This window comes from Mustela putorius, unplaced genomic scaffold (genome assembly GCF_011764305.1).
Source record: "Mustela putorius furo isolate JIRA1106 unplaced genomic scaffold, ASM1176430v1.1 tig00003858_pilon_pilon_pilon, whole genome shotgun sequence".
Taxonomy (NCBI): Eukaryota; Metazoa; Chordata; class Mammalia; order Carnivora; family Mustelidae; genus Mustela; species Mustela putorius.
Window position 1 is genome coordinate 42,783,365 of NW_025422010.1, and position 23,257 is coordinate 42,806,621.

At 46.3% G+C, this 23,257-nt stretch overlaps 1 protein-coding gene across 2 annotated transcripts in view; it reads right to left on the reverse strand.

Annotated features, from left to right (window-relative positions):
• MYO5B (myosin VB) overlaps window positions 1-23,257 on the reverse strand; it is a 340,465-nt gene that overhangs the window by 176,959 nt on the left and 140,249 nt on the right. For both annotated transcript variants that reach the window (XM_045065614.1, XM_045065613.1), the window contains exons 2-4: window positions 17,317-17,427; window positions 4,565-4,736; window positions 1,023-1,167 (exon numbers count right to left, since the gene is read on the reverse strand). In XM_045065614.1, the coding sequence (XP_044921549.1) occupies window positions 1,023-1,167; window positions 4,565-4,736; window positions 17,317-17,427 (428 nt within the window). The remainder of the gene's footprint in view (window positions 1-1,022; window positions 1,168-4,564; window positions 4,737-17,316; window positions 17,428-23,257) is intronic.

Genomic DNA, 23,257 nt, shown 5'->3' on the forward strand with positions numbered 1-23,257 from the left:
TCAAGACCATTGGTGTGGTGATTAGTTTTACATGTCAGCTTAGCTTGGCCTAGGACCCCAGTATTTGGTCAAGGTAGTGCTGGTGAAGAGATTAGCATTTCAATTGGCAGGCTATCTTTTTTTTTTTTTTTTTTAAACCCATGACCCTTCATAATGTGGGTGGGCCTCAACCAATCAGATGAAGACCATAAGAACTAAAAAAAAAAAAAGTTTACCTTCCCTGAAGATAGAATTATGACAGCAGACTGGCCTCAGACTTGAAATACAATATTCACTCCTCCGGAGGTCTCCAGCCTGCCAGCCTGCCCAGCAGACTGCACAACCACAGAAAACCATTCCTTAAAATAACCCACAGACTCCTCCCCAAACACACACATTCTCCCTCTCTTTCCCTGCTACTGGTTTGTTTCCCAGCAGAACCCTAATAGAATCACCTTACCCACTTTCCAATGAAACAGACCTGTACCCATCTTTCAGAGCTTAAAAAGGGGGGGGGGGGCAAAACAGAGGAGATTGACTTAAGTCTCTAAAGAGAACTCTAGACCCACTATACATAACCCCGGTTTTGAAATTCCCATTTCAAATGCTTGGTAGCTCAGGAAGTTCTCAGAGTCCTGGTTCCTTCAAAGGAAGCAAGACTTCAGCAGGATCTGTGAAACGCATGGTGAGCTAGCATGGTGAGGCTAGAAAATGAATCTGTTACCCCAGGAGGGGAGGCAAGCAATCTAAAAGGCAGGCAAGGACAGAGGAAATTGCAAGGCATTTGTTTTTGTCATTTCTCAGAAAAACTGAATGAAGTCTTAGGAGCCCCTGCTCCTCAAGGAGAAGTTCAGGTTCACAGGATGACAATGACGACAAGGGGAAAGGCAGAGAGAACTAGAACCTGAGTTGGATCTGTCCCCAGTACTTTCACGCAACCCCAGAATCACCACTCGACCACTGGGCAAAAGCAGCCAAGGAAGGAGACACTTCCCTTTCTGCCCTCCGACTACCCAGGACCGCCGGGCTGAAGTCTTTCTTACCTGGCCATCTGCTTGTAGGCTTCTTCTGCCACAGCAAAGATGTGTGGGTCCATGTCCCCCATGTTTTGGCCGCTGTAGGCATAGATGACATCTTGACCATAGATTGGCAGCTGCTCATAAGGATTAATGGCAACCAGCACGATCCCTGCCAACAGAGAATGCAGTCAGATTGCTGACAGCAAGACGGCCAGCCGGCACAAGTCTTTTAAAGGCCTTGTTTATATACATCAAAACAAAACATGGAGTAGGAGAATGAATCACAACCAATCACTCAACTAAATCAAGATGTGTCTGAGTCTCCACCAGGCACTGTGCTAGGCTTCGGCGGAGAAAAGAAAGCTGGGCTTCCAAATACCCTATAGTGTTGAATAAGCATGTGTGCGTGCACATACACAGATGCTCAGCAAACAGCCCTCCTAAAATACACGTGAAGTGCTGCACAAGCAAATCTTGTCACAACTGGCGTTAACTAGGGGATGCTGGTGAATTACTTAAACTCTAGGTGCCCCAGTTTCCTGGACTATAAAACTGGGAATCCTAATTACCTTCACCTGCTTGTCTTGCAGGTAATGATTAATAAAGAAATCTTGGACCAGCATCTTGCATAGCAAGCACAGAGTGTTAGATTTTTATTAGCTCACATCATTTTATATCATGTATTATTTTTCACTTTTTTAAAAAATGTTTTGTATCTCCTGAAAGTATGTCACAATGACGGACTCAAATACATGTTGCATGAAGAGTCAGCAAACCATCGAATACCCCCGATCTTTCATGGAAAGGCAAGGTAATATTGGAGAACATACAAAGAAAAATGAAATCCCATCTTCAAGAAATTCATGCCTTTTTCTTTCCAATAAGAGCACAGTCTGGATCTCAAGAGAACCACTGACAGAGGTACCAAAAAAATGGGAGCTTTTCCAGTCATGTGGGAAAGTGCAAGAATGGAAAGGTCATTGCCGAGACGGGAGATCTCCTACACGGTGTTCCCCTCTGGTGTTTGAAAAGGTACACGAGTCAAGAAAATGAGAAGAGAATGGGGAAAACATCTGCCCCCAAAAAAGTATCTGATAAAGGAGTAATATCCAAAACCAATAAAAACAACTCTTAAAACTCGAGGATCAGAAAATGATCCATCTGATAGAAAAATGGGCGAAAAATCTAAACAGAGACCTCACCAAGACCCAGAGACGGCAAATAAGCACATCACATTACCACCAGGGAAGTACAGATTACAGCTCTAAGGAGATACCGCCACACACACATTCAAATGGCCAAAACCCACAACACAAGACAACACTGAATGCTGGTGAGGATGTGGAGGAATGAAAGTTCTACTTCGTCGCTGGGGGAGCACAAAATGGTACAGCCACTTTGGTGGCTTCTTACAAAACATGCTGTTACTGCAGAATTCAGCTTTCACACTCCTTGGTATTTATCCAAAGACGGTGAAAACATTCTATGACACTAACACCTGTACATGGATGTTCACGGCGGCTTTGACAACAGCCAAAACTTAGGCAACTACGAGTGCCTTCCACAAGTGACTCAAACTGTGACACACGCAGATAATGGACTGTTAGTGTTATAAAAGGGGGCTTATCAAGGTATGAGAAGACATGGAGGAAACTGAAACGCCTGTTACTAAGTGGAAGAAGCCAATCCAGAAAGGTCACATGATTCCAACCCTACACTAGCCCACAGAAGACAATATGATGGTGGCAGCAGGGAAGATCAGTAGTGGCCAGGGACTGGGGGGGAGGGAGGGATGCACAGGTGAAGGCCAGGGGATCGGAGGGCAGTCAAACTACTGTCAGGGTACCATCATGGTGGATCCATGCCGTCATGCATGTGTTCAAACCCACAGAATGTCCATCCACCACGACTGAACCCAATGGAAATGAGAGACTTTGGGTGATAACGATGTGTCAGCGTGGGTTCTTCGGTTGTAACAAACGTATCGCTCTTGAGCAGAATGTTAACAGGAGGTGAGGCTGAGCATGTGTGGGGGAAGGGGGTGTTATATGGGAAATCTCTCTCTCGTACTCATTTTCGCTGTGAACCTAAACACAGTTGCTTTAAAAAGTCTAATTTAAAAGGAAAAAAACATACCAGAATACTTGGAATCATCTGTGTGCTACATTTCAGGCTAAGGGAGAGAAAGACACCCACCAAGTCTTCAAATGGAAGTCTGTCCAAAAAGACAACCTGGACTGAAAAGTAACACCTAGAACTGATATATTTCTCCTAAAACTAATGACTTGGAGGAGTCTCTCAAAAACAGCCTTAACATGTTGTCCTGCTTGTTAGAGGGCTGTATAAAAGTCTAATTCATGTAGCATTTTGGTATTTCAGTATTATACTCCGAGGTCACATGTTTTCCTAAAATGTCTCAGCCACTTTCAGAGCAGAAGGAAGTGCTTCTTGAGGACTCCATATCCTGTGCCATGTTGGTCACTCTGAACAGTTGACACTGGAGGGGCCAACTCCAATTTGGAGAATTATGTACCAATACCAGGGGCTATTTTAGAAAGGAGGACTTTAAAAAGTGAAGCTGATGGTTTTGTTGTTGTTGTTTGGGGTTATTTATTTATTTATTTATTTATTTTTAAGGCCCAACTTGTTGAAGTCTCTGATAACTGATGGTCTTTTTCAAATAGGCTTCTCACCAGCAATCAGGTTGAAGAAGTATTTGCGAAACTACTTCTCAAGCACTGAAGTCTAGCAGAAAAGCTCAGGGAACTTAGGAGACAACCAACCAATTCCAAACCGAAGTGGAATAATATCACAGTGCAAAAAACCCTGGTCCTGAGGCCTCCCTTGTGATCAACAGAGAAGACCAGGGCTCAAAGCACAGCAGGGACGACCCCCACCACCACCCCACAAAGCAGCCACAGCCTGACTGCTCAGCCAGACCCCAAAATGGTTTGCTCCTCAGACAATCATGGACAGGCCTCTGGTTTTCACCATACCACTTCACACTCCCCAGAAAAGAAAAGAAAAAAAATGGAATGCAGGAAATTGAGAAGTTTCAAGAAAAACAAAAATGGAATTTATGGACTTTTGTTTTAAAGCATTTGTCATGTTTTCTGCTCATGAATTCGACAAATATTCATCATGCACCATGTTTGTACACGGCAAGGGAGAGGTCAGACAAAGACAGACTATCTTAGGCTAGAACAGAAGCCCGTTAGGCATCGGTTTCCGGGGGTGTGCCCGGTGAGGGCACAGACACCCGAGCTAGGACCCTAGAATGCCTCTACTGCTTTCCTACAGACCCCAGACTACGCCGAAGTCAGTCAAGCCACACCGTGTGGTCCATTTCTTTCCTGGTTGAGCTGTGATTAACACCAATCGTCCCACCGAGATGCAAGGTGGCCTAATTAAGCCACATTCTCTGATTGCAAACCCTTCAAGGGTCTCGGATGAGAGGTACTTAGGAGAATGCTAGTAGGATTCCTAACTATTAGAGCTGAACACGTACAGTCTGAAGATCCTAAGTCCTTTCAAACCCATGCAGACAACAGACGCACACCACTTACCACAGTAAGTGTAGATATGGTTCGACTCCAGGAAACGGACCTTTAAATTGTGCAAAACTGCAGGCTCGTGTAGGTAGCTAAGGGCGGTGAGGTCATTTTCTCCCACCAGGATATCTGGATTCCGCAGAAAAGGCAGCTGGTTGCTTTGGACATCAATGGGGTATTCCCGAATCTAAAGAAATGCATGTAATAGACACAAAAAGGCAAGGTTAGGAAGCATGTAGCCTGCATTCGCTGTCCTGTCGGCTAGGGTTACTGCGCTCACATGATCCTGAGTGATGGAGACCAATAACCCATTCTAAAGAAGGGCCAACTGAACGGAATGTTCATCTTGCCATAAGAGATGCCGAAAACTTGCTGGTGACATAATCCCAATGTATTGAGATAAAAAATGAATGACACTAGAGATTTGGAAACACAATGAGATTTAATGACATATTCTACTGGCTTGTCGAGCTCCTCCATAGTGGGTCTTTGGTTGTGGTTGCAATAGGAGTACTGCTCCTTCTCCCAAGCAGCCAACTTTCTTTGCTCTCATTTAAGGCTCTTGCTTTCCTCCCCTCATCAACTGACCCATTCCCTTTTTATTGGGATTGCCTTACAACTAACTGCGCTACATGAATGCCCTCGAGTTGTACATCTGTTGCGCGACAGGCCGGCTGCAAGCTACTCCAGAAAAATCATTTCACTTTGACATGTGTCACCAGGGAGTCTCAAATGCAAGGTGCCATCCTTGTGACCCTAGCGTGACACTTAGATGGGAGTACTCCAAAGATGTTTATTGACAGGACAGACTTATAACTGACTTATGTATATAAATATTCTATGTAATAAAAAGATGATGTTCTTTAGTGTTTAAACAGTAGACTCTTGGCTTGGGTTATCATGTTTTATCTAAGTTTTTTCATGGTGTTATTTAAAATCTAAAAGCTTGTAAAAAAACAGTTTCTCAAACACTACTTATGTGTAGGCAGAGTCTGGGGTGGGACCCAGGAATCTGAAATTAAAAAAAAGAAATCTACAAGTAGCTCTGCAACAGGTGGTCTATAGATATTTTAAGAACCACTCTTATATAAGCCTTTCAGGAAATTCTATGGGCATAGCCTCAATTTACTGGAATAAATTTTTTTTTCCCAAAGAACATAAATATCAATGTTCTCTCTTGCCCCACTTTTAGATGGTCTTGCACAACCAGATCTTAAGGTATACTATAGTCAGCACATATAGGAATGGTGCTAAAATCGGCAGACAGACAAAATCTAATAGCAGATCCAAAAATAAATGCAGACACAGAAGGAAAATTTGTTCATAACACTGAAGTTATTAAAAGGAATTTTCCTTCTAATTGCACCAGGTAAACTTGAAGCTGTTTAGAGAAGAAGAACTGAACTTGTGTTCTAGTCTCATTCCCTCATACAAAGTAAGTTTTAGATAAAACAAAAGAATAAGAGCAAAATGAGAAAGAAAATGTAGTCCGGTAGTTTTAAAACCTTCAGAAGGAAGTACTTTTAAAGAATGATGGGAAAGTCAGAAGTATGTTGCAAATTTTTGTATTTTGACGATCAGTAGAATTTTGAAGCCATCATAAAACACACCACATGTAGACTAAAATGAGAGAGGGGGAAAAGGATCTTGCATTACATAACAGAATTAAACTTAGTAACCGAAGTTTTAAGAAGTCAAACAGAAAACTAATACCCTGGGATACCTGGGTGGCTCAGTCCATTTAAGTGTCTGCCTTTGGCTCAGGTCATGGGAGCCTGCTTCTCCCTCCCACTGCTTGTGCTTTCCTTCTAGCTCTGACAAATAAAATCTTAAAAAAAAAAAAAAAATACCCCAACAGAAAATTATGTATAGGATACAAGCCACAAAAAAAAAAAAAAACCTACAGACCACATGAAAAACTATTCAATGGCCATTAACCAAAGAAATGCAAATAATAGATCAGCAACACCATTATCCACCACATAAGCAAAGGTATAGAAACTGCTAAGACCTTCAATAGAAAGGATGTGGCCACACAGGTGTACTGTGCCCAGGTTCAGATGGACTGACCTTTTATTTTTTTTTTTTAAGATTTTATTTATTTATTTGACAGAGAGAAATCACAAGTAGACGGAGAGGCAGGCAGAGAGAGAGAGAGAGGGAAGCAGGCTCCCTGCTGAGCAGAGAGCCCGATGCGGGACTCGATCCCAGGACCCCGAGATCATGACCTGAGCCGAAGGTAGTGGCTTAACCCACTGAGCCACCCAGGCGCCCCTGGACTGACCTTTTAGAAGGCAGCTGGCAACAGCCCGTCAGACCCTTTCATGAATAGACTCTTTCTTGGCCTCAGGAGACCATCTCGCAAATGGGCAATGATCTCAACAATCTATAAATCGTGAAAGTTAAACCTGACATCCAACTGTGTTTACAGACAAGCAGCTACCCACAGCATCCTGCTGAATTTATGAAGAGAATGAAATACAGCAACATCCCCACAAATTAGCAACAGTTAGCCATGTTAGTGAGGTTTTCTTTGTATACGTTCCTATTGGGTGGGGTTATGTATGTGTTGGTGTGTATCAAGGCTCTTCTTTTTGTGAAAAGGTCTTTTATCAAGTTTACTCCATAGAGGAGAGCAATAAACTAGCTATCACTCCCTAGCAGGATACAGAATTTCTAGAAGATGGGCAACAAGGGGAAATGGAGTTGAGATTTTAAGCTCTAGAGGTGATGGCTCTCCCCCACCCGCCACCCTTTGCCTCTAGCTGGGATCCTAACTGCACCCTCCCTCTTGCTGAGTCTATCTGCAGACCTCCCCGCAGAGATGTCCCCGCCCCTGGAGCGACAGGTCTGCTCTGCATGTCCTGTGTGGCTCCGCACCCCACGCCCAGCCCTGGTACGCAGCCCAGGACATGGCCAAGTACAGAACCACAGGGCTCCCCTAGCCCAACCCCTGGTTGTTCAGATCAGAAAGCAGGGACCTGAGCTCTGAGTCTTTAAATCCTGAGACAGAAATGCTGGCATTTCATTTTTCCTCAGATGGAACACTCCCTCGAAAACTCTCCTCCAAGTGCACAGAGGGAAATGCATATGCAGTTTTGTGAAAATAAGATCCACAAACAAGCCAGTGGTGCCGGTTACAGGAGGACTGGAAAGTCAACATGCCCTGAGCCACAGCAAGGCTGGAGGAGGTGCGAGTTCAGCATCTAACAGAGCAGCGTCTGGGCTGTGAGTGCATCCAGGGGGAAGCAGGGAAAGAGAGACTTAGAATCAAAATCCTATTAAAGAAAACCCCTAACACTGCTGTTAGTATCGAACGTTCATGGCTAACATGGTTTTATTTGAAATCGAAGCGTTCAAGATGTGATCAGGGACCATGACAATTTCCTGGCACAAAAGACCTCACAATGTAGTAAGTGGGGCCATCGGAGGTGAAGAGGCAACCAAACTTTAACACTCGTGACAAGATTTAATTCTCCGTCACCCTCCCATAATGAGCAGGTCTGCTCTGCATGTCCTGTGTGGCTCCACACCCCACCTCACCCCGAGATGAGGAAATGATGGCCATCTCCAGCTGGTCCTCACCTAGCATATTTGGACTAGTAAAAACTTGAGAATATAGAGGAAGAGGTTAGGGGATTAGTCCATACTTGCCCTTTCCAATAGGCCAGCACGTGTGGCTATTGAAATTAAATTCACTGAAATTAAACACAATCAAAACTTCCATTTCTCAGCCCGCACGAGTCCCATTTCAAAGGCCCAGTGGATACCTGTGGCCAGTGACTACCTCACTGGCCAATACAGACAGACCACAGTCCACTGTACCAGAATGTTCTTCTGGAGAACATTGGTCTAGATTGTTTTACACTCTATGGGTCTATGGTTTTAGAATACTTAGTAGATGCTCAAAAATTATTAGCTGAATGGAACACTGGATTTTTTCATGACCTCTCTCATATCAACTCATACCCGTGTTATACAGAATTACATAAAGAGAACATGATCCTAGAAATACCCTTGCGTGACAACTACCAACACAAAGATTTGGGGCTAAGAAGAAGCATGTATGGTAGATAAAGCCAATTTCTTTCTCCTACTCTACCCACAGAACTAGAGATCCAGAGAAAAGGAAGCTAGTACTAATACGGGTAACAGCTGGCAGGGAGTGGGTGTTGACCCTGAAGGGCTACACATAGCGTACTCTGGCACCCAACTAGAGAAGTCAAAATGGGCTCAGAACCATGGTGGAGCTTTTAGGTATGGTGTCTACCACGGTACATGTTCCTGGTTTGAGATGTCGGCAAGAAACTTGGAAGTAGGGGCCCAAGGGGGTTTCAGAAAGAGTGTGCATTTAGGAGGAGTATGAAAGGTACACTGGAGGTAGAGGCCAGTATGTCACCAAGTTGCTAATAGATTTCTAAAGATTCCTGGCCTTGACCTTTTCATTTTCTAAATCCTCTGCTTACATATGTATTAGATTCATTACAAGTTAAACCAAAAGCCCCCACAAGGATACAGACGTGCTGTTTTCACTGCTGTATAACCAGACCCTGGCATATCACAGCGCAACTGCTTTTAATGAATTGTGAATAAATGGTGATACAAGTAATTAAGGGAAGAAAATAGCCATAAAGGAAAACATAAAAGTTATTTTAAACAAAATGACAGCAGCATAAAAATACAGAGTCCAAGTTAATCTTTTGATTCCAAATTAGCCAGAAACACAGCTTTGACATTCTGCTGGAATCGTGGGGTCCTAGTTTGGCTTTTGACTAGGTGGGTCTCAGCAAAGAAAAATCCAGACCACTTCCTCTATTGGCTTAATCCAGGGTTTACTCAACCTCCACACTATTCACATTTAGGATGGGGAGTGGGGGTGTTGCTGGCTGCCCTGGGCATTCTGGGGTGCTTAGCAACATCCCTGTCCTCTACCTGCCAGACGCCAGTAGCAGACCACCCTCCTTAGTTAGGACAACCCAAAACGTATCCAGACAGTGCCCAATGTCCCTGTGCTGGGTGCGGTAGGGAGAGAACAGGGAGCAGAAATCACTGCCTCAACCATCTCTGAGCAAAAACAGCCAGGCAAAATGTCCTAACTGATGGAAAATACAGCAGAGGGATACAGCAGAGGAAAGGGGCAATGGTAACAGGACACAGATCCCTCCAGAGATGGATGCTGGCAGTGATAGCACAGCAGCGTAAGCGCCCTTAATGCCCGTGACGGCACACCTCGGAAAATGGTGAAGACGGTCATTTCTAGGTTACGAGTATTTTACAATAAAAATATTTCCATTGGAAAATTATAGCCTACTTTAGGTAAGATAACTAATTGCATTGGTAACAATATAACTAATAGACCTTTATGCACCATTTGTTCTATAACTTTAAACGTTTTTTGTATATGTACAACACAAACAGAATAAATACAGTCTTCCTCCCATTATCCTTGCCATCTGAACAAAGACAGCCTCAACTGTGGATTATTGAGCTACTGGAGGCAAAAAATTATTAGGTGACCAAACAAATATTAAAAGAACAGAAATAACCAGTAAAATGAAGATCACTTGCACTAAGAAGTTCTACTGGGACAAGCGTATTGACCACTCTGAGCTCTTACTTCACCAGCTGTGCACACAGCTGACATTTCCCTGAACTGCACTGATGAGCCCTGTGGACATTCTCTAGGTGCACAGGTCTGAGTGCGCCAATGGTCAAGCGCAGTGGTCCAGTTCTTCTGCAACATTTGCTTCTTGGCATAAAGAACCAAGCTGGCCATCTCCTGGCTGTAATAGCTTGTGATGTTTGGCACCGTCCTCAGACCTGAGTAAGAGGGCCCCTTCCCTGGGCCCTGCATCTTCAAGGGCTCCATCGTTTTAAACACAAAACAGAAGCTTATGAAAGAATACATGGTCACTCTGCCCCTTGGCATCAGGCTTCGGTGCTGACGCAGTGAGATCTGCAGCCCTCGGCACACTGGGACTAAGCCATTCGGCCCCAGGGAAACGCTCCTGCACACCTCTTGCTCCACGTTGTCAGGTAAGACAATGGCCGCCAGGTCCTAGCAGGCCTGTGGACTCTAACACTGCCAACACCAGAGACAGATACCGCTTCCAGGCGTGGGGAGGAGCCGGGCAGTCAAGATGCTTAGAGTAAATAAAGCAAAGGCAAATTAAATTAGCACATTAATCCTGCCTTTCGGAGGCACAACTGCAAAGAAAATTCACACATGGAAATACCAATACCAGGCCCAGTGTCAGGTCCCCACTTCCCTAGAGGCTCGGGGCTCCAGAGGCCCTCACAATTAGTACAGTGTTTGTAATCATGGCAACACGTCAAGAAGGAGATGTTGCAATACCCCATAATTCATGTTCCTCTGCAGTTTCTTTACATACAGGTACAAGCACAACCTGCTTAAAGACAACAGTTATTTACACGGCAGCCAGATGGAGATGGAAGAGTAGAGAGTCGCAAACATGTTTTTAATATATTAGATGTTTTCGTTTTCAAAAATCAGCAATGTGGGTTTCACGTGCCTGTTGATGAAGCATGTCTTTACTGGCAGAGGCAGGCTCACACCCACCTGCTTGCCTTGGCCCCACCAATGTTCAAGGGCTCGGGTATGTGGAGACACAGGTAGGATACAAACACTGAATACGAACTCCAGGCAGGAGACACGCAGAGATGGAACATACCCAACACCATAAAGGCCATGTGTGAAACAGCCACAGCTAATGTCATCCTTAACAGGAAAACCAGAGCTTTTCCCCGACAGTCAGGAACAAGACAGGGATACCCACCCTAACCATTACTATTTAACATAGTACTGGCAGTCCTAGCCTCAGTAATCGGGCAACAAGAGGAATAAAAGGCATCCAAATCAGCAAGAAAGAGGTCAAACTTTCACAGACAACATTCTATTTAGAAAACTAGAAAGCACCAAAAAATTGCTCAAATATATGAATTCAGCAAACTTGCAGGACATAAAAATCGACATATAGATATCTGTTGCATTTCTATACACTAACAATGAAGCAGAAGAAATCAAGGAATCAATTCCATTTGCAACTGCACAAAACACCATAAGATACCTAGGAATAAACCTAACGAAAGAGGTTAAAAAAAAAAAAATCTGTACTCTGAAAATGATAGAACACTATGGAAGAAACTGAAAAAGACATAAGGAAATCAAAAAACATTAGATGCTCATGGATCAGAATAATATACATTGTTAAAATGTCTATGTTATCCAAAGTAATCTACAAATTTAATGTAATCCCTACAAAATACCACCAGCACGAATGGATAAGGAAGATGTGGTCCATATACACTATGGAGTATTATGCCTCCATCAGAAAGGATGAATACCCAACTTCTGTAGCAATACGGACAGGACTGGAAGAGATTATGCTGAGTGAAATAAGCATAGAGAGCAGAGATAGAGCCAATTATCATAAGCAGAGAGAGCCAATTATCATATGGTTTCACTTATTTGTGGAGCATAACAAATAGCATGGAGGACAAGGGGAGAGGGAGAGGAGAAAGGAGTTGAGGGAAATTGGAAGGGGAGGTGAACCATGAGACACTATGGATACTGAAAAACAACCTGAGGGTTTTGAAGGGGCGGGGGGTGGGGGGTTGGGGGAACCAGGTGGTGGGTATTGGGGAGGGCATGTACTGCATGGAGCACTGGGTGTGGTGCAAAAACAATGAATACTGTTACGCTGAAAAGAAATTTTAAAAAATAAATAAAAAGACAAATGTATATTGAGGGAAAAAAAAAATACCACCAGCATTTTTCACAGAACTAGAACAAACAATTCTAAAATTTGTATGGAACCACAAAAGACCCCAGATAGTCAAAACAATCCTGAAAAAGAAAGGCAAAGCTGGAGTTACCAGGAAAGTATGGTACCGTCATATAGATCAGACACACAGATCAATGGAACAGAACAGAGAACGCAGAAATGGACCCACAACTCTCTGGTCAACTAATCTTTGACAAAGCAGGAAAGAACATCCAAGGGGAAAAAAGAGTCTCTTCAAAAAATGGTGTTGGGAAAACTGGACAACACGCACAAGAATGAAACTGGAATGAAACTTTCTTACAGTACAAAGGTTAATTCAAAATGGAGGAAAGACCTAAATGTGAGACAGGAAACCAAAATCCTAGAGACAAACATAGACAGCAACCTCTTTGACCTCAGCCACAGCAACTTCTCGCTATACACATTGCCAGAAGCAAGGGAAACAAAAGCAAACGTGAACTACTGGGACCTCATAAGATAAAAAGCTTCTGCACAGTGAAGGAAACAGTCAACAAAACTAACAGGCAGCCCACGGAATGGGAGAAGACATTTGCAAAGGACATATCTGATGATGGGTTAGCATCCAAAATCTATAAAGGGCTTATCAAACTCCACACCCAAAAAGCAAATAATCCAGTTAAGAAATGGGCAGAAGACCTAGACACTTTTCCAAAGAAGACATCCAGATGGCCAACAGACACATGAAAAGATGCTCAGCATCGTTCATCATCAGGGAAATGTGAATCAAAATCACAAGGGGATACCACCTCACACCTGTCAGAATAGCTAAAATTAACAAGTCAGGAAATGACAGATGCTGGTGAGGATCCAGAGAAAGGGGAATCCTCTTACACTGTTGGTGGGAATGCAAGCTAGTGCAGCCACGCTGGAAAACAGTGTGGAGGTTCCTAAAAAGTTAAAAATAGAGTTACCCTATCACTCAGCAATTGCACTACTAGGTATTTACCAAAGGATACAAAAATACAGATTTGAAAGGGCACAGGCACCCTGATGTTTACAGCAGCATTACCTACAATAGCCAAACTATGGAAAGGGCCCACGTGTCTACCAACTGACGAATGGAAAGAGATAAATATACAATGGAATATTATTCTGCCATCAAAAAGAATATTTTACTATTTACAACAACATGGACGGAGCTTAAGTGTATTATGCTTAGTAAAATAAATCACTTAGAGAATAATAAACTTCAGGGCACCTGGGTGGCTCAGTCAGTTAAGCATCTGCCTTTGGCTCAGGTCATAATCTAAGGATCCTGGGGTCAGCCCTGTGTTGGGGTTGGTGGGTGGTCCGTGCTCAGCAGGGAGTCTGTTTCTCCTTCTCCCTGTCCCCCACCCCCACCCCACCACCCCTTGGGCTCTCTCTCAAATAAAATCTTAAAAAAAAAAAAAAAAAGACAAATTCCATATGATTTCACTCATACATGGAATTTTGTTTTAAGTAGGCTCCACACCCAGTGTGGGGCTTGAACTCTTGACCCTGAGATCAAAACCTGATCTGACATCAAGTGTTGGCTGCTTAACCGACTGAACCCCCAGGCACACCACCATATGTGGAATTTAGGGAACAAAATATATGAACTAATTACGGGAGGAGGAGGAAAAGAGAGGGAAGCAAACCATAAGAGGCTTAATAGAGAACAGACTGAGTCTTGATGGAGGGAGGCAGGCAGGGGGATGGCTACACGGGTGCTGGGCATTAAGGAGGGCACCTCCCATGATAAGCACCGGGTGTTGTATGTAAGTAATGAATCACTGAACTCTACTCCTGAAACCAAGATTGCAATGCTCACTAGAATTTAAATTTAAAAAAAAAAAAAAATTAAATGCAAAACCATGGAAAGGGTGAATTTCCCCTGCCACTAGAGGGCAGGAGTTACAAGGGAGGTGGAGGCAAGATCCAAGGGCTGCCAGGTTCAGCTCTGCTGCAAGCAAACAAGGAGGGAACTTGGCATCAGCACAGTCTGCCAACTGGCACAGAGATGCCCGACCCCGTTTAGAAGCAGCACAGCGGTAAGGGTGGGCACACCTGGCTACTCGGCACCCATCACAGCCGCGGGGAGACAGAGAGGACACTCTCCTTTTCCAAGAAGTTTCCCGTTGGCTTAAATAGAAAGTATCTTACATTGTGCTCAGGAAAACAAGCCAGGTAGAACCCAGAGCCATCAAACTCAGACCCCGACAGTGTTAGCAGTACCTGCAGGGAGGAGTGGGGAGTTAGCACTGAATGGAGACAGAGTTTCCGTTTTGCAAGATCAAGAGTTCTGGACGAGGATGGAGGTACAACAAAGTCGAAGTACTTTACGTCACTGAACTGTGCATTTAAAAATAGCTAACGTGGCCAGTTTGATGTTTTGTGTATTTGACCACAACTAAAATGATAAGCGACGATGAAGAAGAAACATCTCAGAGGAACACTCAGAAGCCGGACCACCTTAAGCTGAACACACAAGCAAGCATAAAGTAGAAGCTTGGGGGGGAGGGGGGAGGACACTGTTGTTCCAGAAAAGAACGAACGTATCTTCGCCCTTCGCCACCACAGGGAAACCCGCACTCTTGGACTGAGGTGGTGGAAGGATGTGGAGCACTGCAGCTGGATTCCGGCCAGCCTGACACACGAGGACACTCTCAGCTACAGAGCAGAGGCTCTTCAAGCTCACAGAGGCCAGTCCTCCAACTTCTGCCCTCCTGCCTCTGGGCCACCGCTCGCTCAGCTTCGTCGCTCCCAGTGACCACTTGGTCCAACAGTGGCCAAACCACACTCTGCAAGTGACCTGGACAGAGCTGGAGGTTCAGAGGCCATTATTTCTCCAGGGCTGCTGATGTGCACCCCCGGCATCCCTTCTGATCACACGCTGACTGGCCACATAGCAGGTGGGGGGGGGGGGTCCGGGGCAGCTGCCAGGATTAGTCACACTGGGCAGATTCTCAGCTGGGGAGGCAAGCATCTGCTGTTTTAGCAGCGCGGCAGGTCATTCCTCACTACCTCTGTACAAACCTTTAAAAATACCCACCCACTTAAAAGATCATCTAAAATGAGATATGTTGGAAGAGAAGTTACACCACTCAAGTGGGTGAACTAATTTTATTTTGTTTGGGGCGTGGGGTGGGAAGTTATTCCACAGAGTAAACATGATTCCATCTGTCAGGAATTTAGATTCGCGCCTCAAAAGCAAGAGGAGGCGAGCCATGTCCACCTGCCGAGAAGGGGAAGGTGAGGCGTGCACACCTTGGTGTGAACGTGTAGCTCAGTGTCCCAGTTTTACCGAGTGATGGGCTTGAGGGGATGCAGACAGAGGTTAGTAAGCGGAACTGTCCCATCTTGCTGCCGACCCAGGAGTTAATCGCCAACCACGGTATATACTATGTGAGCAAAGACTAAGACAAGGTCCATTTCTCAAGTAGGTCATTGCTAATGAGAAAGACAAGATCAAGATGCTTGAAGGAAGGAGGAACAACAAGACAGTCAATGATCAAAGGCTAACTGGTGTGGTCCCAACTTTGAGAGCTACTGCAATCTCGGGGGGAGGCCGGGAGCTCCCCGGCCTTCCCTCCACCCAACTCCTGCCCCACGGCAGCCCCTCCAACATAACCCACCCTGAGGCCAATGCTTGCTTTCCTCCTGCCACTTCCCTCAAAACCTGTTTCTCAATATGGAATCGAGAAAGGGAAAAAAAAAAAAAGTCATTTCCCGTGGCATTCATCTTTTTCAGGAGGACTTATTTCACGGAGCCCAATACCCACATAGCACAAGGCCTAACCTTGTCGAATCTCTGTGCTATGTGCCTGAAACTCATGTAACACCGTGTGTCAAATGCCCTCCTGCAATGCCTGTTTCTCTCGCAGTCACCCCCCACCATAAGGCCTGCCCACATGACGTGTGCCTGTGTCCTCAGGCCACCTCTCTGACCCCTTCTTCAGAAGGTGCCTCGGGGCACAGGCCTCCTTTCCTTCAACATGCAAAAGGACCACCGTGTAGCCTCAGAGCTTTGTCACACACATCCACCCCTGCCTGGGACACTCAGCACACGCATTCCGCCACCCTGAGTCCTCAATGGCCAGCTCCCTTCCACGACCCCTGCAACTCCCTCAGCACCTTCCCCTCCTCAGCCTGTCTTTTCTGTCCTATTCCTTATCCACCCACCTGTGCCTCATGCAATGGGTCACAGCACTCTGCTGTCCCTCTGTGCTCCCCACAATGGCGGGGCCGCGTACACCCCCAAGACCCCACACAGTGCGAGCATTCAAATATTTGTGAAACGCACACTTCACAGGGAAGGCTAGTCACAAAAGCTCGTGGGGAAAAAAAAAATCCGATGGTGCCAGAGGAAGAGTTCAGGGTTGACTACTTTGTCTTCCCTTTGACTGAAGACACTTGAAGGGCAGCTATAAAGCCATCTCGCTACAGTAGCCCACGCACAGGGAGGGCTCACATACTGGGCACTGTTCTAAGCACATGTCACATAGCAACTCCTTTTTTTCTCAAAAGAACCCCAGACAAACCATCACTCAAGCGGAACAGATGAAGTAACTGGTACAGAAGGACACAAACTTGCCCAAGGGCACAGAGCTAGCAATGGCTGGGGGTCCCAATCCCCACACAGGCTAGGTCCAGAGCCAGGGCTTCAACCACTCTCCCATGTGCTGTCTCTCCTGGCACCTCCTGCCTCTCCTCCCAATGATGCCTCAGCCCCACGAAGGGAACCCTCCCTTCCCTTCCAAGAAGATCCTTGCTGTGGTCACGAGAGATCTCTCGGTGGCCAACACCAGTGGGCGTGGATTTCTTATGCTTTACCACTTTCACATACATGATCGTCAGCAGGAACAAAAAGATGCCAGGGGCTCAAGCAGCTCTCCTCTGCGGGGGGAAACTCCAGCCCGCAGCAGACCACCCTGCCCGGGCTGGCAGACCCCCATGTGCCCCCGCACGGCCCGCACTTACTGTCCCATCTTCCAGTCTGAGCTGGAGGCTCTTCTCTCCCTCTTTGTAGTCCTTGGTTAATTCAGCTGAGCGCCACACTTCATCAGGGTCAGGGATCCAGACCCTTGTGTACTGGAAGATTAAAATGAGAAAGTCAGAAATAAAGCTTTCACATGTCTACACGGGTATTGCTATCTCGGAGGGGCCCTCTGGAGAATTTATAAAGCCGTCTTGACACATCTTCCTCCCTTCTCATTTCAAAGCACAAGGTGATCTAAAACCCTGACAAGTGAGTAACTCAGAGGACTGGGGACAGAGGGCACTTTCCAGATCCTAAGAGAATGCCACAGATCAATGTAATTATAATTCTGCCAGCAAGATCGCCAAGCCTGCGTCTGCTGATGTCCACCAGAGCTGCGTACCATCGTCTCAAGGGTGGGACAGAAGAGCAGTGTTGGTGGGAACATCTAGTGAGCTAGGATGAGGAACAAAACCACACATGCCAAAGCTGAGACAGAAGAGACCATCCTCAAATCTTGGGAACCTCTGCTCTGACATGCTGCATTCAGGGACAAAGCCATTTTCTTGCAGAAGCGAAAGAAAGTATAAGCAAATTGAAAGTGTATTTACATATTCCTGAACTGCCAGCAACCTCAATTTACTTGTGCATTCTTTAAGCCCAAACACGCACCCAAATCCTGCTCAAGCTCTCCCAGCTGCTATGGGATTTGCATGGTCAGGAAGCCGGCCAACCCCTAGCAAGGAAGAACACAGCCCTGGGGAAGTAAGGCCTCCCGCTCTAGCTGGGGGCTGTCGGCCAGGACTGCATACTGTCCTCACCTGAGAACGTGACAACACAGAGACTGAGTTGCACCTCAGCCCGACTCAGAATCTGAGGGGACAGAAGAGCTCCCACGGCGAGTGTAATGTACAGCTGGGAACCCGCAGCTCAGGGGCACGGACCAGCAGCATGGGGCCGGCGGGCCGGGGCTCTGAGCGCTCTCGGCAGCGTGCCTTCCTTCTGTCCGACACACTTCTGCATTTTATAGGTGTGTGATGGGCACGGGGCCTGTTTGCCTTAGAACCTGGCTCTGTGGGCACACGCGCGCTCACACCTGGTTTCACGGCCACAGAACATCCTCAGCAAACCTGAGACTAACAGCTCTTACGACCAGAAGGCCAGCCGGGACACGAGTCTGGGTCCATAGAACCGACCTGCCGCTCCAAGTCCAGAGCTGGCAGCCCATCCTCGGCCTGCGCCCAAGCAGCCAGCGGGCTTTATTGTGGTCTTGCCTTTTCACAACGCTCTCTTCCAGATGGTCACTGCCCCTTTAAAAAGCAAGCCCCTGGCCCTTACTGCACCGGCCTCGAATTCACCAGCAAGAGGAGTAAGTTGTGAGGCAACAGACTCACGACGCTCATTTCCACCCCAATTTGCGCCCCTGGCACCCCTGATATCCCAGCCCAGGATACGCCGCCAACGTCGTCTTTTGCATTCTGAAAAACCAAGTTCACAGGATCACCTCCCTCCCTCTGAGCTGCTGTAATGATCGTATCTTCCGATACGATCTCGATTCTCGACAGCTTCACAGCGCCTCAGCACTTCGGCATAGACATTAAACGCTCTGAGTCACCTCCGGAGAAAGCTCTGAGCCTCTGCCAACCGGAACTGTCAATGTGGCTTCTCCCCTCGGGTGCCCCTCCTCCACTGTCCTGTAAACCGACCTTCCATCAGCTGCAAGGACTTTTCAGATCTTGTCCCCATGCCTCAGGTGAGGGACCTTTCCTCAGCGACACAACAGTTGTCATCCCTCCGAGCTCACTCCTGGGATCTCCCGTCCAGGCCGAGGGAGCACGGCCTACCCAAGAAATTGTACACAAAGTCTCCACGCTGTGTAAATGGGGTTGGAATGGCTCCAGGGAAAAGGGACAAAAAGAGTAAGGGAAGTCCCAAGAGGAACAGAGTGAAGAGAAGGATGGTATGCGGTCATCGTCATGATGCTGGACATCCTGGAAGCCCCTGGGCCCAGTCCTGGCTCACCCGGGGGCTCCTCTGGGCAGAATCCTGTAGTCCACGTCCCACTCACTGACCTGTTAACTGCCCCAGCACCGGAAAACCTCACTGCCCGGCACTAGCTGCTTACTTCTTATTCCGTGAGAGTCCATCTATCTGCTTAAATCAGTCTCTTATCTCTCAATAGACTGAAAACAGTTACTGGCAGGAAACAGTCTCTATTCTCCCACAGAACTAAGCACAGCATCAGAGCAGTTCTTTGCTGCTCCAACTGAGGAGCCGAGGCTCACCATTACCTGCGAGCGTGTTAGGAGCAGAGAGCCCCTGCCTCCACCTGCACCCACCGAATCAGGGCTTCCCCAAGTACTTGCTCTTCTGCTGCTTCAGTACGTGCTCATTCTTCTCTCTGTGCACGGCTCAGCAAACCAGAGCCCTGAGCCAAGTCTAGTGTGCCCCTTGCTTTTGTGCAACCCAGGACGTAAGTATGATCTTCAAGTGTTTAAATGGCTATGGGGGAGAAAGAATGATATCCAGACGACAACATGTCAATTACAGGAAAGTCAAACTTTGGTGTCCGTGAAGTTGTTGGAACACAAGCTCACACTCCGCTCACATACAGTCTACAGCTGCCCTGCTCTCGGATGATGGTTGTGTCGTTGTGACACCCCGTGGCACTGAAAGCCTGAAAGGTTTACTATCTGCCCATTACAGTGAAGCTTTGTTGCCTTTCCCTTTGTACACGCTATTTCAGCAGCTCAGAACACCCTTCCCTCACTTGTCCATGTGGGAAGAGTCGGAGTCCCAGGCTCCTGTCCTCACTGAACCCTGACCTTCCCTGTGCCCTCCCGAGTTAGCCCTTACTAACTCTGAGTGGCAGGAACCCCTTCTATGATTAACTTCACGGTTTTGCATGCATTTCTCTTTTTTTTTTTAAGATTTTATTTGACAGAGATCACAAGTAGGCAGAGAGTCAGGCAGAGAGAGAGGAAAGCAGGCTCCCTGCTGAGCAGAGAGCCCGATGAGGGGCTCGATCCCAGGACCCTGAGATCGTGACCTGAGCCAAAGGCAGAGGCTTTAACCCACTGAGCCACCCAGGCGCCCCGGCAGGCATTTCTTTCACATCCATGTCACCCCACTATCATCAGGTCTTTCAGATACGCTATTGCTCAGTCTCCCTGGCATACAGATGCTCAATAAATGTTTTCTGAGACAGGAATCCGTAAACAATGCATTTATGAGGCATCAGGTTTCCAGGTAAAAAACACTATGATATGTACCATGTAATCAGGTAAAACATGGAGACTAATCACCTGACTTTATGTCAGTTAGGTGGGCAATTCACATAAAAATACACTCTAAGGAGTGATGGGACCAATTCCTACGGACAGTAACAGCGATTCAGCAGGGACAGGCAAGTCAAGAAAAGGGAAGGCGGCAACAATTGATGCCAACTGAGGACACAGATGGCCAAAGGTTCCCATCATGTTTTAAAGGACACTGTGTATTCCACACCTGGTCAAGCAAGTTCTAGATTCCAATCAAGGAGACATTTCAGCACCTACTATGGGCCCACCGTGCTAGACGCTGTCCTGTTTTCTCCAACCCCACCATAAAGACACAGGTGGACATGTGCTGAGATCAGAGCAGTTCACACTTAGAGCAGCACTAAGTGAATCCTGCATTGTGATGATATGGGATGGGGGACATCTGCAGGTAGGCCTCCCCGCAGCATTCTGCTTCCCCATCTTTATCTTATTTCATGGATTCTCAGCTTAAAGTGTCTACAAATTACCGAGCAGAGCTGTTTACCCAATGTCATGCACGCACAGTTGATGAGCAATGGGCAGGACTGCCAAGGGCAATTTTAACCATGATCAAATTTTGCTTTACATGCTGACTTAGCCAGCAGCCCACCTTCCCTTCCCTCCCCAGAGCTACCCACCCAAGGAAGATCCATTGCCTCTGTAATCCCAAACAAGGCAGGACATGATCGATGCAGAGTAAACAGCCAAGGAAACAGGCTAAGCAGGGAGAGGGGAGCCCCACAGTAGCCAGCAAAGACTGGAGGCAGGCAGGCAGATCGGAGCTGGGGAGACTCGCAGGATTTGGAGGGAGGTTTCCTTTGGATTGTGAAAATGATCTGTAACTAGACAGAGATGGTGGTTGCACAGCACTGTGAATGCATTAAATGCCACCAAGCAGTTGACTTTAAGTAGCTAATTTTATGTTACGTGACTTTCACCTCAATTCAACAAAAATTGTTTTGGTTTGCAGAGGATGCAAACAGCACTGTATACTCCACTAGCATGGGTTCTCCTAATATCTGAGGAAACAGTGAAGTATATTCTTTTTAACAGAAAGCTATCAGTTCTACAGGCCAGATAGAAACTCTCTAGAACCAAGGTTCCATGTTGCCTCTCCTTCAAGGAGTATCTTCTAACAAATCCGACCTCTACACCAGCTTTCCTTGGAGGGAGATTATAGGAAAGACAAGCCTGACCCATATAACCCAATCACAGAGCCACTCATCTTGTCACCCACACCCCCCTTAACAGCGCTTAACTCCATCCTATCTAAGGAGATCCAAGTCTGACTTGGTTATCAAAGAACTTGTGATTTGTCATTTGGAAAGAGCCCTGTGTAGTATCCGGAGAAGGCAGGTCTTTGTGAACAGAGACGCATCAGTATCAAGAACTACTCTTGAGCCCCCAACCTCCAGGGGCCTCTCCTCCCTGTCTGCAAGAGCCTGCAAAGGCAGTTCTCCACTGGAGGGAGTGGCTGCCCAGGGCGGGAACGCTCAACCCTGGCTGCAGGTTAGAACCACCTGGGGAGGCTTTAGCTTCCCCATGCCACGTAATGCATAATGCAGCACACCTATCACATCAATCCCCAGGGCCTGGACCAGGCAGTTCTGTAGCTGTACCCAAGTGCAAGCTCATCTGGAAGACAGCAAGCTTGTTGTTTCACCTGGTAACTGACTGGCAGGCACCGTAGACTTTTACTGCCTATGGCTTGGCATGAAATTCCAGCCTGAATAGCCTTGATCCTGAGCTAAAAGCATAACCTCCAGAAAGCCCTTGCACTAAAATGTCAATGTTGTATCAAAAAGGGGGCAACATTTGCCTATTTGCACTCACCACCATGCAGCAGAGTGTGTGGCTGAGCCCATGGGCTCTAGAGTCAGGCAGCCTGGGTCAGAATTCACACCACCACTTACTAGCCTGGGTAAGCTGATGAGTAAGGTTCTGAGCCTCTGTTTCTTCAGCTCTACAACATGAGTAAAAGTCAGATGTGTCTCACAGGCAGTCCCCCCAGAATGCCATGCAATCCCACATCATCAGAGCACCGTAAGCATCAGACAACGGTGACGACTGCGGGCACGGTGTAACCTCGGAGGCAGGATCCGATGGGATCTTGCAGAGAATCAGCAAATGGAAAAATCAAAAGCCTAAGGCATTTGTAGGTTCCTGGGATCCTTTCAATGTCCTGCAAATCGTTGTTCACAGATAGCCATGCCTTGCCCAAAAATCAATATTTGGATCTAGCCTACTTTCACTTCAAAACGCTGAGAGAAGGGATTGTTAATGCTGGCTGGCATTTAAGAATTATCTGCAGATCTTAAAAAAGGAAAACAAAAACAAAACCAAAACCAATGCCCATGTCCCACACTTGAGTAATTAAGATGAAATCTGAGTGGGGCCCAAAGACTGTTTTTTTTTTTTCTTTTTAAGCTTCAGATCAATGTGCAAGACTTAAAAAAAGAAAAAAGAAAAAAAAAATCCCTGTTTCAAGAAGAAGCCTCAGAATCAAAATGGACTCTAGACAAAGGAGAACAGGGACACTGGAAACATTCAATTCCTTGAATAATTGAGAGTGTCACCTCCACACCTTAGACTAAAATAAGTAACTTCAAATACTTTAATCATTTCATCTTAGTTTAAAACTCAA